The 18,161-nt window shown below is 37.5% G+C and overlaps 1 protein-coding gene across 3 annotated transcripts in view; it reads left to right on the forward strand.

Moving 5' to 3' along the window:
- Positions 1-18,161, forward strand: part of ETV1 (ETS variant transcription factor 1) — a 67,196-nt gene that overhangs the window by 37,948 nt on the left and 11,087 nt on the right. For all 3 annotated transcript variants that reach the window (XM_085316387.1, XM_085316395.1, XM_085316405.1), the window contains exons 8-10: positions 2,062-2,309; positions 14,232-14,298; positions 16,475-16,545. In XM_085316387.1, the coding sequence (XP_085172513.1) occupies positions 2,062-2,309; positions 14,232-14,298; positions 16,475-16,545 (386 nt within the window). The remainder of the gene's footprint in view (positions 1-2,061; positions 2,310-14,231; positions 14,299-16,474; positions 16,546-18,161) is intronic.

The raw sequence follows: 18,161 nt of genomic DNA on the forward strand, positions 1-18,161 counted from the left end.
CCTGTGTGAATATATATAAATGCATAACTCAAAGTGTATTTCTTTGGAGCATGCATTGATGGCATAAGATAGCATCACTATCTAGAACATACAGCACATACAGCTTCATACAAGACMTGAATATATGAGCGATAAGTGGCCCTAACAAGTACCAACAGGAATCAGATCCACTTGTATAAACAAATGGCTTGATTCCATACAAAGCTTCCAGTACAACAAGTATTATTAACTTCCTTTGAGGCTTTGTGAGTGAGCCTGTTTCTTATTTTAACTTCAAGTTGCAATTTTCTGATTCACTCCTTGACAGTTCTTAATGATAATTTCTGCTTCTTTTTTTGGCTAATGAAAAAAGGAAAAGAGGGAAATGAATGCAGTGCCAGTCAGCCTAACTGTTTCATAATACATTTGAGTTTCTAAGTTTATTTTCTGCAGGTGTAGGTGGAATTGCAAAACCTAATGTTACAGTGCAGTACTCTTTCTACAGCAAAATAGAATACTTACGGCAGCATTAAAGATTAATTTTCAGTAAAACAATTAGTTTCCAGTCTTTGCTACTRCATTCTAATAGCCTCTGTCCCTGTAGCTCTTAGAGTATTTGTAAATATTTGTCAGACCAAATTCAGAGCAGTATATTGATAGAAGTTAGTGGAGTAAAAATTGTTTCAGAGTCTTGTACTATATATAAGATGTATTTCCTGTACAGTCAAAACCCTGCTTTCTTCTTCACTCWTCCAATATTCTTCAAGAGAATGTCTGCTTTTGCTTGCATCAACGAAAGTCAGTTGAGCTGCAAAGTGCCAGAAGCTGAAGGATGATTAATTCTTGACTTTTCATGATACAGTGAGAAACTTGCAAAGAAAGGTACAGGCTTCTGGGGTTTGTCTATTTATTTATTTATTTTTTAAGGAAAGAAAAGTGTGTTTATTCATGATGAATGATAATAGGGGTAGTAAGCAGTTTGTTTTAAGAACACTTCATCTGCTACGAATTAGTGCAGAAGCAAGAGGTCCCCACAGTGTGGTATTCCGCAGGAGAGGGCAAGAGAACTTTGTTCTAATGTTTGCAATTCATCAGGGCCAGGCAAGCAGTTAGCACCTTTGTTGTATTCTCGGTGCTTTGAACCTGTAGATGTCCAAGTGATTCCATTCAGACCTTTTAGTCCAGGCATATATATGTTTTATAGATGGGGCATCACRTGTAGGTTCTTGAGCATCGCTGCATTGAAGTGAAATTAATTTAAAGCTGAATTCTCATACTTTTTGCCATTTGAAGAACATTTTGGAGTAGTGAGTGGCTCAAATGGACTTTTTGTTTCATGCAGAAATGGCCTAGGAAACAAATTAAGGCAAGAGAGGAATTCTAATGCATTATGTCTCTTAGCAAAATCTGCACCCTGTCTTTTTTCTGGAGTGATTAAATCTCCTTCTCACTGAAGCTGAAATGCAATGCCAGCTTCTCAGGTAGGCTTCCCATGATGTCATCTGCAAGAGAAGAGAACTGGAGACTCTTACTGTGGAACGATTCCAGATGTTACTGTAGACAGTACTATTTTTTTGAAATGTGTTTGTTAGGGTCGTCAGAATCATTTCTGTGTAGCAGTAAGAATAAAGTAATTTAGAATGCCAACAGTATGTCATTAATACTTATGAAAGAACAAAGAACTCTAGCTAAGACTCCTTCATGTTACTGTGGTGGGTAAAGTCCATCTTTATAGCTAATTTGAAGTTGATGGAAGACCAAATGCGTTTCCTGCTTGCCTTTTTCTGTTGCAGAGAAGATGTTGAAAGCAAAGAGGATGGTGGTGGGCACGGGTTTTAGAGTTGGTATTTATTGAGATTGTTTTTGGTTTTTTGCTTGTTGCTGTTTTCTGTTATTACAGCACTGCAGTGGTCATAATCCTGATGTGAGCATTTGGCATTATCATAAATAAAATATCTGCTACTGATGAAGTGATAGCAGTTCCCTCCTGCTAATCATGACCTGTGAAGATCTTCAGGAAATAGAATGTACCTTAAAGCCAGTAATTGCATCTTTAAATGACCTTTCTAATTTGTGTCCTAGATTTCGCCGCCAGCTCTCTGAACCTTGCAATTCTTTCCCACCTTTGCCTGCAATGCCGAGGGAAGGACGTCCAATATATCAGCGGCAGATGTCTGAGCCAAACATCCCTTTTCCACCTCAAGGTTTTAAGCAGGAGTACCATGATCCAGTTTATGAACACAATGCTATGGTTGGCAGTGCAGCCAGTCAAAATTTCCCCCCTCCTCTGATGATTAAACAGGAACCTAGAGATTTTGCATATGATTCAGGTAGGTGAGATTCTCATTTAGTTCCATTTCTTTAGCGATACTTTAGTTCTGTTACTTTAGTGATAAAGTAATAAACGAATTCAAGCTTGTGCTGTTGACATTTTGATCATATAAACTGCAACTAGCTCTTTTGACTTCTCAGTCCCCTGAATTCACTTATGTCCAATATATCTGCAAAGCAGTAAGACTGGAACATCGTGCAGAGTGTCTTGTGCCACCATTGTCTTGTCTGATTGCTCTGTAAGGGATATCATTTTCCAAAACTCTCCATCTAGGCTGTGCATAGTTTAAAGAAGCYAAAGAAGAAACCTCAAGGGTGGAAAGTTGAGCTTTGCTCTGGGGGAGGGGGGATGTTTTGTACTGTAGTGTCTTTGACCTCTAAATCTGTGCGCTCTGTTTTATGCTCTTTCATTTGTCTGCCAGAAATAGAGGACTCATTCTCCTCTTGCTTACACTACTTTAAATCAGGAGTAACTCCACTGAAGTGGGGTTTATACAGCTATAAAACCAATGAGGGAGAAGAATCAGCCAAATTGGTGTCAGCTTCTCAGTTTGTGCACACTGATGTGTTTTGTGGATGTACATAATCTGTGATGCCAGGTTGCTGATGTAGAGAATAAGCTGTTGCTATTAATAATGTTTATTATGATAGCACTTATAGGACAACCAAAATGGAGCCTCATTGCAGTAGAGACTATACAAAACAAAGTGATGGTGGCAGAGCATGTTCTGAACAGCTTCTGGTGAAAATAGAAAAGATAAGTGACAGAAAGAATAAAAATGGAAGTGGAGAGAATAACATTGTAAATGTTAGGTTATCTTGCCACCATTTAAATATAGTGCTTATATATGGGGAAAAAAGGATTTTAAGAAGAGAGTTAAGTAATGAGGTCTAAGGAGCTAAGGAGGAGAAGGAAGCTAGAAGGATAGGTGTGGAGAAAAGCTGAGGTTAAAGCAACATAGGGTAGGCTGGATGTGTTGGATGGGGTAAACAGTTCAGCTCATGATAAACTATCTTGCATCTTTGATAGTGGAGAATTTGGKTTTTTTTGTCATCTCTATAGGCTAACTTAACATTATCTCTTAAGTTAGATATTTTGTATTATGATTGTTATAATGTACTTATTTTAGAATTTATTTGTGTGTTGGAAGAAGGGAATATGTAATATAGAGCTACCCTYTCCTTTCTTATTCTTGACAAGCAAAGGCCTGATCCTGAGAGGAGTTTGAGGTGGACATACACAGGAAAGGGACTCAGGAGGATATATTTCTCCAAGCTGAAGTGTAAGCCAGGATGAAAATGGGTTCAGACTACAATGATCAGATCTAGAACTAAACCTTTTCATTGACGAAGGTTCTGAGATATGTGGTTTTGGTAGTCATGTTTCTTTAGTCTTATCGAGCAGCCCTGGGGAGACTGTCTAACTAGTTAATGCTGCTGGATAATAAAAAGGGAACTGCAGTTTCAGGCACTGCCAGTCTCTTTCAACCTTCACAAGCACCGTTATTCATCCTGCTAAATTAAAGGGTAAAAAAAGGCCCTTTTGTAAGCATGCCTCATATTTGGCTAGGAAGTAGGATCTCCTTATTGCATACTATTACTTTAAATCTGTGTTGGCTGCTGGCATTCATCTTTCTTTGCAATACTCTTTACTGCAAAAAAAAAAAGCAGATTTTATTCTGAAAGGGTGATGTGCAAACTTGTATCCTATCCCATAGTTCCCTTTTTTGTTTTTTTGTTATTGTTGCCAGCAAGAGCAACATTCCACTTTATAGTAATGACGTTCAAGCAAAGTTGTTGTTTCTTTTGTAGATGAATAATTAGTTTTTAAAAATGTAATAGCTGTGTAACCAGTGGTCATGAAAAATTAATCTGTTGGTATCAGGAAGTACTTTTATTGGCCTCAGAATCACTGCATTTARGTTGACACATCTGTACACTCCATAAATTGCAGTCAACAACTGTGGTCTGTTGATATTTTGTCTTGTTACCATCTGTTCTCTAGAAACCATCATTTTCCATCCTTGCTAAGAGTACATTAAATAACCCCTTAGGAAACATAATGTATTTGTCACTGAATCATTGATTTCATTTTTCACCTATGTATGTTCAGGGAAGGAGGAATGCCAGAGTGAAGAGTCTTTTTTGCATGGTATTTTATTGCAGATAAGAATATAGAAACATATTTAAAAAGTTCATTGTAATACACCGAGATGTTCCTTTTGGGATGTTTTTGAAACAGCCTCATAAAGTTCATTGCTTTTGTGCACTTTTATACTTTGTAGGAAGGTAGTGAATGAAAAGCATTATTATGGAATGATTATAACTCTATTAAAACATGACATTAATTATGACATGGGAAATAGCAGATCAATTAGTTGTAATTGTAATTGCAGGTATGCAATTTCTACTGCAGAATGTTTGAGATAATGGAAATAGAAAAATGAAAAATGTCAACAAAGTAGAAGCTCTTTCTTATCTATTCACACTTCCAGAAGTCACAGTGCATCACATATATATATATATATTGAATAAGACCTTATTTTCTACAACAGATTTTTTCTATGGCTGCCAGTCACAGGTGTGTTTAGTACCTGATGTTATATCTAGTAACTTAAAACACAAAGATGCAGTCAGAAACAGCAATAGAGACTTGACATTTGACATCCTTAATGAATATAGACCAAAATGCTTCCCAAGACTGTTTTGTTTTTTTTTTGCAAGGATAAATAATGGGCGTTCTTTTATAGTTAGCACATCATCTTGATTTCAACCCATGTATTTAGTTGCTTAAATAAAAAGGCCTGGCTTCAGACACTTCATCTRTTCTGACATTCATTTTCAGGTAGCTTCTTTGCCTACTTAAACCTCCTTACAAAATGCAATGTATTTGCAAATATTTAAAGTAATGACTGTAGCCATACTTGCATAAATTATTATTAAAAATTATTTTAAAAATAAAAATCTTAAAATCTTAAAGTGCAGTTAAAATTCACATTTTATTTTGACCTGTTGAAATAGTTCTTTTGTTTGGAAAGTTCTTTTGTGCGCAGTCATGGACTGGGAATTTTGAAATTTGTCACAGGTTAGTGTTAATGTCAGAGATATATAGAGGGGGGATTGTTGCTTGCATGTGCTTACTAGTGATTGCCAGAAATTTATTTGCTGAAATCTAGGTAGAWTCAGGCCTTACCAAGAAGTTTAGGAGCATTAGCAAGGCTGTTCTTGCAGYTGTATTTCAGAGTAGCCTCATGGTTAATGTACTTGAATGGTCCTAAAGGAAAACTAGCGTTCTATCCTTGCCACTTCCAAAGTTTTCTTCCAAGATACTAGTCACATCACTTCAATAATTTGGAATAGTTTATTCTTTGTCTCCTTGTCTTATTTTCTCACTTGCTTATCAAARCCTCTAATTCCTGTGGGCTTCACCAACAATAAATACCTTTCATGAGCGTGTGAGAACGGATGGGGAATCGCCCCTCTACTAATGAGTGGAGGCAGACAGACACATCAGATACATACRTGCTTAATTTGGGTACCCAGAAAGGACTGGATAATTTCTAAAGGGTGTTATGTAYGTTCCAAGCTCAGTTCCTAGTGACTTCATCTGTATTTCTATACAAAGAAATACAGGGGCATCAGACAGGAACATCCCAGTTTATGCACTGCAAAAATAAAAAATACATAATACGAAAAATCTGACAAAAAAAATCTGGAAAATGTTGCTGGGTCTGGAACCGCCTTTGCTGGGGCCTAAAATTGATCATTCAGCTGTATTAATCTGGAGGTCATCTTTTTCCTTTCTTGAAACGTTCTGCCTCATTAACTGTGCAACTTCCAGCTTCTGTAACAAATGAAGCAGGGGGTCCACCTACAAATCTAGTTACTGAACAGCCCTCCCTTCCCCTAAACAGTTCTGAGCTGTGCACTCAAGAGGCAAGAGTTCTGAGGCAAAAGGCTATATCAAAATTCACTTGCAACAAAGGACTTGAATCAAGGTTACCCAGGAAATTATAATTGTGACACTTCTTAGCCTCCTGTGTTTCCCCTTATAGACAAAGGATGTTATCAGCTTTCTGCTATCCACGTTGTAAGTTTGTATTTACATAATGACTATGAAAAGAATAAAAGCAAGAGTCCTCCAAAATACCTGATGTGATGTTTTTTGAAAAGCAAAACAGTKCAAATTAACTTGGAAAATGATTCCTGGTGGTATGTTTTTTCCTTAGAAATCAGCTGAAACCTCGTTAAATTTGGGAGTTTGTGGAGTAATGTTAGGGAATGTGGTGAATTAAAATGTGAAGAAAAAGGTGAGATTTTAAATGTATTTCTTGGGAGTATGATTATTTTTGGTCTAATTTAAGAAAAAGCAACAACTGGATATTCTAATGAATGGGTGTTTTTTTCAGTGAAGTTATTTTTGTTCTTCGAGGTAAAGTTTAGACATTTGGAGATACTGATAGGAAGAAAGAAGGGAAATCTTAACTGTCAGTCCGAGTCTACATGGGATTGCTTTCTCCGGGTTATTCTCTTGCATTTAAAATGACACGACGCACGGCGTTTCTACTACCCACTTTAAATATATTGGCTAATTTTCGTACAGGGTCTTGAAAATGTAAAGCACCGTATGAGTGCTAAGTATTATTACTACAATTATTCCCTTGGGAGATCATTTCACAGCCTAATAGACTTCACAGTTAAGGAACGTTTCTTGATGGTAAGCCTGTTTTTTTCCCCCCCTTTGATCAGTTTTGTTCCGTTGCTCGTAGCTACACCTCCTTGGCTCATCCGAAACAATTCCTTAGTATTAACAACGCAGCACCTCTAAATCTCTGTAGACAGTTTGCGTGCATACTCTTAGGCTGTCTCGGTGAGCTGTTGTTGAAATCTTGCTTCATAAATCCTCTAGCTCCTTAATCTTTTCCTCAAATTCTCTCTCTTCTTTTTTGGCCATGTCAGGCTGCAAATATTTCCAGTATTTTCAACAGAGTTTTATAAAATGCTCTGTGAAACGCAAGTGACTCCGTCCTTTTCAGCAGTACGATGCTTCGGTATGTGCACCCCAAAACTGCATCTGCGTGTGGCCCTAGCGAAGTTCTTTTGTGCAGCAGTACAGTTGTTCTCCAAGAAAATCTGGTGGGGATGACGGCAGGAGGCCGTAAGGGACAGGCGTTTGCTCCCGAGTTCAGTAGGTTAAGAAGTCTCCTCTCCTCTCTTTTTTTTTTTTTTTTTTGGTTTTGCAGTGTTCCCCAACATCGTTTGTGTGGTTTGAAATATCTTGTTTCAGGAGCTTGTCTTTGCTGTGTTGCTTCAGCGAGCGAGCAGGGATTTGGTTAAGCCGATTGTTAAGCCGCACCGCGCTTTGCACTTGCTCCTAAAACACCTAGACACAAATCTGCTGTTGGATGATAGGACAGGAGAAAATAATGGTGTCTGAGATGGTGAACAGCGGGAAACTTAGGAAACCTGAACTTAGGAAAATTGCTGTGAAAGGCAGAATTTTAACTTTCCACTTGCTTCCTATCTAGCTGATTTCCTCTGTTGATTCACTAACTCTGTCAGAAAGAAGTTTGGAGTTAGACTAAAAGTAATTTTGCAAGATTATCTTGAACAAAAGAAAGCCTGAGCGCCACATTAGTATGAGCATATAGGCAGGAGACCATACATCTATTTTTCTTTTCAAAGCAGACAATATGATCTGAAAAACTGTCCTGCAGTCCCTGTTTTTTTCAAAGAAATGGATAAATATCCTCTACATCTACAGTTACAGTAAGTGGCACTGGCTAATGATTTGATTTGAGGATTGAGAGCACAGTCTGGATTTACTCTTTGTGCATTAACGCAGGTCAAATGGACACAGGCTGCATTTTAAATCAGTAATGGAAGGCTGAAGCCTGCCTTAAACCAATCACATCAGCCTTACCCAAGACCGATTGATCCCGGGAGACTGAGCCCTGGGAGCATAGCTTTTATATGAATGGACTCTGTGCAGCCTGAAGTTTCATTCATAAAATGGATGCTGAAGGGGAGGGGGGCGGGGAGGAGGAAAAAAAACCCAAACCCTGGAATGTCCATTTATGCAGAGCTGAAGGGTGTAGTGTTCCCTCAGCTGCTGCTTTTGCCAGTTGCCTTAAAGTAATGATTAATGCTCCTTGGCCCTGCCTGCCTGTAACCTGACACCGTTTATGGCCTTGGTGTGTTTCTAATGTATAGTGAATGAGAAGGCTACATTCTCAAATCAGAAACATAAACAGGAACTGGTTGGTCTGAATTCCATTCAAATATGTCACTTCAGCCGTGCAGTGTTTGTCCAACTTTGATTTTACAGGCAGGGGATGGGGCGGGGGAGAAAAAGCAACACAGACTTTTTTGCTGTAAAAGATTACCAACAAAAGGAGAGAGGGGGACAGAAAAGATTCCCCTGTTTCACTGAATTCAAAGGGAAACGATGCTTAAAATGCATTTTAAAGTTATTAAGGTTAATAAAAGTAAATACAGGATTTTAAAATATGCTAGAAAGATCAGTTCCATGTGGGATTTCAATTCGGGACTGAATGTATGAGCCTTTGTTTTCGTGCTCTGCTGTATAAAAAGTTACACATCGCCTAGACAGGCTGTTGACATCTGGTCTCAGAAAATGCATTAGATGTTGTCATAGATCTAAAAACCAAAGTTGTGGAAAGGAAGTTGTTTGCTTAAGGTTTATTCTCACTCCCTCTGTGTGTGTGTGTGTGTGTGTGTGTGTGTGTGTGTGTGTGTGTGTAATAATTTCACTTAGATGTGAGCTGCAGGGGCCAAATCTAGTTTTCTCTGGTGATTTTGTAAAGTGAAATGTGAGAAATTAAACTTAAGTTCAATTTATTTTATTTTAAAGTAACTTCATGACTTTGATTTTAATTGTTTTTAGATTTTAATTACCTCTTTTTTTAAAAAAAAAAGAGAGGATGTATTCCTGTCTATTTGTGCACATACTTGTATATGGCATAATGTTTTTCTAATTGCTAGTATGAAGATTAGTGTCTAAGAAAATGAAGACTAAAACCTTTTGTGCTGAATGTTTTTAAACTACACAATGATTTGGTAAAGAATGCTTAATTTTTAGATTGAGTTTTGGAGAAKATAATAACTTTATGTTGACCTATGTAACTTAAATGCATCCACATTTTACATGCTGGCCTTGCTAATGAAAAATTTATGTTAACTTTTGTATTATCAGAATTTTACTAATGTGTAGAATTTGCAGTTGCATAGATTTTGTGGGAATAGAGCTTTTAAAGAGTAAACTAAAACTTGCCCGATGAGCATTTGAGTTGTGAATATGCGCAAGCAATTCCTATATAGGAAGATTATGTCATTATTTCCARTATTTCTACCTAAATGTCTTGGTATGTAGAGATATATGATTTTTAATCTAAATGTATTCTACAGATTTACAAAATTACAGATTTTACAATCAAAAGAAATTATTTGATATGTCTCCCTGCAAAACACAGATCGTATGTTTTCCTTAGTGGCGGCTGCTGCCACCTTAGCTGGTTGTAATGCTCTAAGTTTGAACAACTGTCTTATCTAAAAAGTCCTGTTTTCCAGTGATTGCAGTATTGCTTTTCCACTGTTGCAATGGCCAGAGCTGTTCAGTGGGGTTAAACAGCTGCTTTCCACCACAAAGCTAAATGTGCTTCAGTGGTGGATGAAGCGTTCCTTTGTAAACAGTTTGTCAGTGCTCTTGGAAGTTCGAAAACAAAAGTTCTTTGCAGTGTGGTTGTAACGTTACTAAGTTTGAGGCCGAAAGCGTGATATGTTCCAACTTGAACATTTCATTAAAAAAAAAGCCACCTTTGTCTCTGTACTAAGTAAAAATCTCTCCTGCTGTTCCAGCCATCTCTCCATGCAGCAGAGAAACGTTTGCATTGCACAAGAAAGTACTTTGCAAAACCCTGCGAGGTACCGATGAGAGAACTGGCACACATGTGCTGCTACATGTGTTCAGTAGATCGGTCCTGGCTACCTCAGGGGGTTTTGTTGTCCCCTCTGGGCCGTGTAGCACAAAGGAAATAGTGGGAAGTGCACATGCACTTTCTTGCCTAGGAGGAGAGAAGTTGCAGAGCACATTTCAGTCTATTCATACAGATATTCCAACTGTTGATCACTGAAATTGGAACCAAAGCCCCTGTATTTACTTCTGAGACCAAAAGGATAGTTGAGAAGCTTAAATTGCAGCATTGTCTGTATCCCCGACCAGCAGAGTCTCTCCAAAGTTTTAGGAATCTGCCCCTGTTCTTAGCATGACTTAATYGGTCATGGAGTGTAAATCTGCAAGTAGTGACGTGGTTCCAGTTTTAGCGTCATCACTTAATTTTATGCCTAGAGGGAAGGAAGCAAGTTTTGTGTGCGTGTTGAGAGGTCTGGTCAATTTGTGCGACTTGTTTGCAGGCTCAGTGCACATCTGTGCTAGTGTACCATATTGTAGATGTAAGCTGCTACACTGAGTTAAAAGTAGGGCAGATAGCTAAACCTTTCCCACCCATCCTCTTTCATATTCTTTTAAGCCTTTCTCTCTCTCTCTCTCTCCTTCTGCATGTGCATGTATGTAATATAATACCTCTGTATCACATTAGGCTTTGTCATGTGCACAAGGGCAGTGCCGTGGGTTTCCAAATCTTATGATGACTTTGATAAAGTGGACTAAAGGTAATTCAGGGTGACAGTGTAACTTAGCAACTGGCCTTTAGTTAGGAAAACCGTTTAACTTCAGAATCCCAGAAACAGCCCCAAGAATAAATCCCAATTTGGGCTTCCAGTTTCTCCTCTTTTCTGCTTTATTCGGGGAAGGAGTCCTTTTGCATAGGGAAGCTTAATGTTCCCTGTGTACCAGGTCAGTGACTCTGAAGCTGAAACTGGGTCTTTTGCKTTGCAGAGTGTGACGGTGGGTTGGTAACCTGTTCCTTTATCTCTGAATCACAATCGGAGCAGAGCAATAAGGATTCCTTAATCACTTGGAGTTATAACCTAGCCCTTTAAATTCTGATATGATAACTTAATATGAAATACTTCCTTACCAAGGGTCTACTCAAATGTCATATTTGACAATAAAACCTAGAACCTGTGCCTGCTTTAGCAGATTTTTTTCTTGTCCTAGGGAAGTCTATTTGGGCTTTTTGTACTTTGATGTATTTTGATTAGGCACAGCAAAGCCTACTTCTAGTAGTTCCTCCTTGACATTCACAGATGAAAAGGCATTTCTGCAGCGTCTAGATTATATATAATTTTAAAAAAAAACACCTACTGGAAAAAATTGGTTTCAGAACAACATGAAATAGGTCCAGATTCTCTGTTTTAAGATGACCAATATACTGCTGTTAGCAAGAGGAGCAATGAGGATGACCTCGAAGTGTTCAGAATTAATAGCAGCGCTTTTATGTCCCCATACTTTTTACTTTTTAGTTTTTTTTTTTTTTTAAAAAAAAAATACTGGACTCTGCTATTCTTGAGSTGACATAACTTCACAATGTGAAATACTTAATTAAGGGTCTGAAATGAGTGTGTTAGGTATCCTGACTCAAGTCACGTTTTTTATACGTTGAAATTTGCTAAAAGGCAATAGCCTCAGTCACCTCAGACACTTGAATCCTGCCCTAGAAGTGCTTTATGCCTACTTCCTACTTCTCTCTTATTTGTCTTCTTGAAACAATACTTTAAGGAGAAGAAAACATATAATTGCCCTGTAATTTATGCTCTAAAATGTTTTCTTTTGAAGTAGCTCCGCTTAGCTGGTAAAAATACTTCTGGGTCTTAGTCAAGCATTTAGTACAATTTAAAACTGCAATGCTAAATTTCATTGGTTGGACTTTTTATTAGATAAGGTAGAAATGAAAGCAGCAGGCAATTTAATTAGCAGTAATTTTTCTGGGCAAGTCATTACTTTGATGAACTTCAGAGCAATGTTTATGGCTCCTAATTAACCATGTTAGTCATTTGATTGAATAATCACTTTGGAAATGTTTCTACAATTTGATTAGAGTCTGACCCACTCTGATAGTCATAAATTAACTGATAGCACTTTAGGATAACAAGACTCTAGTTACTTTACGAGAAATAAACTCTTCCTTGCTATATTTTTCCATCCTCTGTGGACTATTTAAACACAAGCTAACCAAAAGATTAAGTAATGTTGGTACAAACAATGCTCGTCTCAAAAAGACTCCAGATGTTAATTATAAGTAATGGGAGCGTAGGAGATGAAACCCAGTATTGGCTAAACCAGAACTTTTTGAATAGGTGCATAATTCTTTATTCCTTGTACTCTGTTGTATCATTTTGCAAGAGTGGAGTTCATGAGTCAAAAAAAGTCTCGTTGCCAATACTAGTGAATTTTTACCTAAAATAGAAAATAGCATCTGTTTCAGTTCTTGGACTTCCTCTTTTTTTTTTTTTTTTTTTTCGTTTATTAGTTTTTTTTTTTTTTTTTTTTAAACGTAGATTTTTCCAGTCTCTTTAAAATTCAGTCTGCTTGGTAACATGAGTGATTCATTGCAGGTGAACCACTACTTGTAGCCTTGCGTACTAGTCTACAAAACTAGGCTTGACCTGAGCGATCGCTGAATCGCTGGTTCCTGTGATTTCTCAGTGTAGTTGTCACGGCGGTGTTTGAAACGCCAGCGGCCTGCGGAGGCAGGCACGGAGCACTGCCTCGAGGCAAGAGGTAAAGAAGAGCGAGCGCCGCACCATGTGCAAGAGAGACCTCCGACTCTTAGAGGAAACTATTATTAGCACCCTGTGTTTCACTTGTTCTGTGAAGTCAGTGTAAAACCTCATTTTCTTATCCTGCCAAATCTTTGATACTCATCACTAGTCAGTGAACAGTGAAATTTAGAATTACATTCTGAAAGAGTTTGTTGGCAGTGTTGGAAAAATAATGTCTGCTCTTCTGACCTCTCTTTGCATCTCTTACAGAGTTACAAGTTACTGGTAACAGATTGCATAGTTTAGGGTAGGAGTTTATCACAAGATCAAATAGACTTTGTTAAGCAAGACTTTGGATATCCAAGAAGTGGGTTAAACATGGTCGAGAAGGGCAAACATTAATGATGTATKTCTGTTTGCAAATCCCTATGCACAGGATGTGGCTACTTGGAGAAAGAGCAAGACACAGAGGAAAAATTTAAAGACATTCAAAGAATACCATTTCCATTAGTTTGTTTTTTCTCACTCTTCTTGCATACTGGAAGTGGGAAATAGCAAATAAATATTTGTATTACTTTGAATATGCACACTATTTTTTCAGGAATTTATGGGGGGAGGGAATTGGTTTTTGCTTAAAGGTGTGCAGGTGGAGGATGAATTCGATGCATTTGAATTCCTGAACCAGTTTAAATGCTTAGCAATTGCAGACAATTTCTTTAACCTTTCAGATCCTTAACCAGAATGCCAAAAGCAGCGTCTTGCTCTAGATTCACCTTGTCATTCTTTGTATTAATAATACCATATTTTGCAGAGTTTTTAAATCTCTAGCATGACTGCAGGCTTTTCTGGGTTACTGATTAAAAATATTATGTCAAATTAGTTACCAAGATGGATACACAAGCACAGGGTTTAAAATATTAATACCGTCTCATGTGAATTTTCATTTGTGAATAGTTTTAAATCACGGGAGTCAGCTTTTAGCAACGGTGATTGCAGTAAAGGTTTGAGTCCAAGTATCTATGTTAGATGGGATCAGTGGTCCTCACTTTATGATTTTCTTTTTTTGCCATGCCTTGAGCGTGCTGCTCTGAAATGGTAACTGTGTGTTGACAGGTCCCACCTTGCTGTAACTCTCCTCCTTTTTGCTGCTTCTGTATCTGCAGCCTGTCTCATTGATAACCTGCACACTTTCAATTCCGGACAGTCTTTTGACTAGCATTGTTGTCTTCTCCTTTCAGAAGTGCCTAGCTGCCATTCCGTTTACATGAGGCAAGAAGGCTTCCTGGCTCACCCAAACAGAACAGAAGTTAAGTTTTCTATTATGTATCATTTTTGTTCAAGAAAAACTTAAAAAATTTTAAAATCCTGGAGGGATTTGGGGTTCACTGATTTAAGTCTGCTGCTGAGAAGACTCCATCATCTTTCTTTCCCATCCCAGCTCTGAGTTTTTGATACACTGGTCTCTTGTAGCTTCTTCTAGTGCCACGGGTTGGTTATGATAGAAGCAACTTTATTATGAATTTACTCATTCTGCTTTCAAGGCCTCCAGCTATTGAAAGGAAGAGACGCTTACAAATTTGTCCAGTCTGTTAAAATGATATTTTTCAGGCTATTGGTGTGACAGGCTCAGTTAAATGTTAAATAATCAATATGATACTTTAATAGATTTTCGGTGAACATTTTTGGCTCTCCCTTTGGTTCCTTATGAGATTATGAGGGTTTTTTTTTTCAGTGTTTTGTTTCTTATTAGGCCCCAGTTGCACAGCCATTTAATATATAGCAAAACTCTTATTTACCTCAGTAGCACTTTGTATATATTCCAGATAARACTGCCAACACAGCTGGGAAAAAAATGATCACAGGCAGATAGGTTCTGCCTTCCAATCTCCTGCTTTAATGTATCTTTTTAGTCAGTATATAATCTTTTTGTTACAAATTTTTGTTTATTTATTTTTCCTCCAAGGGGCTAATTTTGCAAACCTGAGGAGAATTGTGTATGAAATTGATGGGAATTCAGACAGATATATGCACAAAAGCCCTTTAATAGGACTTCATTCAATAATCAAAAGACACAACTGAAAAGATAACAAATTTGACTAAAAGCTCACCTACTTCTGGAGTGGARTAAAGGCAGAAAATAGAAGTAGAAGGTAATATGTAACAAGGAGGGCAAGACAGGAGATGGAAGTATGTAACAGTTTCCATATATGAAATTATAAAGTATAGGAGCCTGATAAGGGAGGTGAAAGACATCAAGGAAAAATCTACAAGCTGTAGAGCTAACGTAACAAATTTGAGCTTTAATCACAGCATAGATGGGGGGAAAAGTCTTAGCAAAGTTATACGGCCATAAATGCCTGGAGGTGGTAAAATTGTTATGAATGACATAGAAAAAGCAGTGATGTTCAATAAGTATTTGTGTTCTGTATTTGGAAATCARTTCAACATGATTTCATGGAATAAAGGTCAGGTCAAAAAAATCTGATTTCTTCCTTTAAGATTAAAAGTTTGATTGATAAAGATACTTGTCTCTATCTGATACAGTTAGACTTTTATGGCATTTGTCTTACCACTGCATTACTTTCTGATTAAGAAGTTAGCACTATGCAATATCAATACAGTACACATTAAATACATTAAGGTCTGGCTAACTGACAAGTCTAAAAGTGGCTGTCACTGGCCAATCATTGAATGGATTGTTTCTATTACAGTTCTGTAGGAGCTGCTATCAGAACTGTTGCTATTCAACATTTTCAGTAATGTTGTGGAAGTTAATTGATAACTTTATGGCACAAAGATAGGCAGAGTGGTAAATAATGGGCAGGACAGGGCAGTTGCACAGAGCARTTTGAGTTGTTTGGGAATCTGGGCACATTAAACAAAACGTGTTTTTAATATACTGAATGTAGACTGGGCCAATAGAATCGGAAAAGAATATATGACTGTGAGAAGGGGCTACTCCTTCTAGGCTTCGCAATGGGGAAAAATACCCCAACTAAACATTGCAGCCATATGGCAAAAAGAGCTTTGGCAATATTTGCACAATTAAATGGAGAGTCATGGGAAGGCAGGAGGAGACAGGGAGTGATGTGCCCTGTGCTGTGCCTGTGCAAAGTAGTGGTAGTGAGGCTAATAGTGCCACGCAGTGCAGTTCTGGTTAACCAGAACATTAAAATAATGGCTAAAAGCTGAAGCCACACTAATTCAAATAGGAGATGAGACAAACATTTTGGAATAAAACATGGAGAAAAATGGACACTTTTTCATTTTTGCAGGTGGAGATTAGCTGTCTTTTGGGAATGCACACCTTAATTAAACATCTCTGTATTGAGCCCAACATGTTGTGGGTGGGTAGTATGCAAAGGATATGGGATATTAATTGGATTCTTGTATGACCTACTGTTCCCTCTGGCATTAAGTTTATGATCTCTTCTTTATTCCCGCATCTTGTAAATAAACACCTTTCTGTCTTTGACTTAACAGGTTGTATGTATGAAAAGGGACCTAGACAGTTTTATGATGACACTTGCGTTGTTCCGGAGAAGTTTGACGGTATGTTCACGTCTCTGCTTTTTTTTTTTTTTTTTTTTTGAAAGTTGAAAGAGGAAGAGATGAGGGACTTTTCTCTGCTGATCAGAAAAGGTCAGTAACATGCCAATTTAGGATTCCTTAACACACCATTTCCAGTGCGCCCAACCAAAGCTGACCTTTGTCTCTTGAAACCAAAGTCTCCTTTTCAATAAGATGTCATTCTGCTTTTGCCAGTGAAAGATTGTGCATCCAGAGTTGTGACAGAGGAGCTCAGTTCTTGTAATGTTGAGAATTAATAGGAGGATTTCCATTGCACTGTTGATAACCTGTAACTTGTTGTTAGTTATAATGAAAGCTGTCCTTAACAAAACAGAGAAAGTAGCAATTTGTGTTTTACTGAGGACTAAGCCTTTTGTCTCATTGTCTGTGAAGAGATGAATTGCGGACAGTGAGTGTACAGGCATTTTTGTATATGGATAAGTGTATTTGTGCTACATTAAACGTTGTACTAGTGGTTTATTTTTCAGTGAGCTGATAACAAATCAATGACCTTTTCACAGCACTACTCATTATAACAGACATGTTTTAAGAGGGATTCTGGGGTCAAGTAAAATTAATGCCCCAAATTATCCTCAGTTACACTGATGTAAAAACAGTTTCCTGGTGTAATTCAGTTGATTTCAGATTTATTTCATTATAATGAAAGTAGATGGACGCAGTATTCTGTGCCAGTGATTCTGTTAGTCTGCAACTTTGGGAAGTCATTTGGAGACTGACTATTTACATTTGCTMTAGTGGCTTGTTTGTGTTAATGTGTGTATGTCCAGCCTTGTTTATTTTAGTAGGAAAGATTACATATCTTCCTGATGAATTCGTGAACAGCTCTCTGGCCATAGCTAAAAATACAGTTGCAGAACTTCAGAGGATTTCTTTTTCTTTTTTTTTTTTTCTTACTTGAGAATCACTTATATGGGCTACAATACTACTGTGTCTAGCACCATTTCTTGTGTTTACTGAAGAATGGAAGACTCTAAAATGAAATGAACTTARAGAATTATACTTTCTTCAGACTGAGGTATCACGTGCATTTCAGGGTTAGTAAGGAATAGCAGAAAAATAAGGAGGATTTTAAAAAAAGACATTATACCTAACTATGAAGGCTGTTAAACTTAACGTTACGTTGTGACAGGATTGACACATTCAGTGAAAGGGTGATTTACTGAAAGTCTGCTTTATACCCTGGCGTACCTTGAAATATATGCTTATATGAGTGTATATATAAATATAAAAATACACATACATGTGTGTACACACACAAATGTACAGAAAATACGCACACACACACACACACATATATGTATACACACATACCCCCATGTATTGTATCATTCAGCATTCCCCTTTCTCCCCCCCCCCAAAAAAAAATCATTTGTGTGCCTGACATTTTTGCAGTATCAGCAGCAAACTCCTATTTACATTTATGGAACAGGATCAGTCCCCGTACTACACAAAATTAAAACTCTTCAGGAGTAATRTTCATCTCCATTGTTCTTGAAAATCCTCTTCTTTTTCTCTTGTACGAGGAAGGGAATGAAAATAGAAAAGAAATACAAATAATAATCTTTGTAAGTATTTGT

Source organism: Rhea americana, unplaced genomic scaffold (assembly GCF_003343005.1).
Source record: "Rhea americana isolate MKP2758 unplaced genomic scaffold, rheAme1 scaffold_112, whole genome shotgun sequence".
Taxonomy (NCBI): domain Eukaryota; kingdom Metazoa; phylum Chordata; class Aves; order Rheiformes; family Rheidae; genus Rhea; species Rhea americana.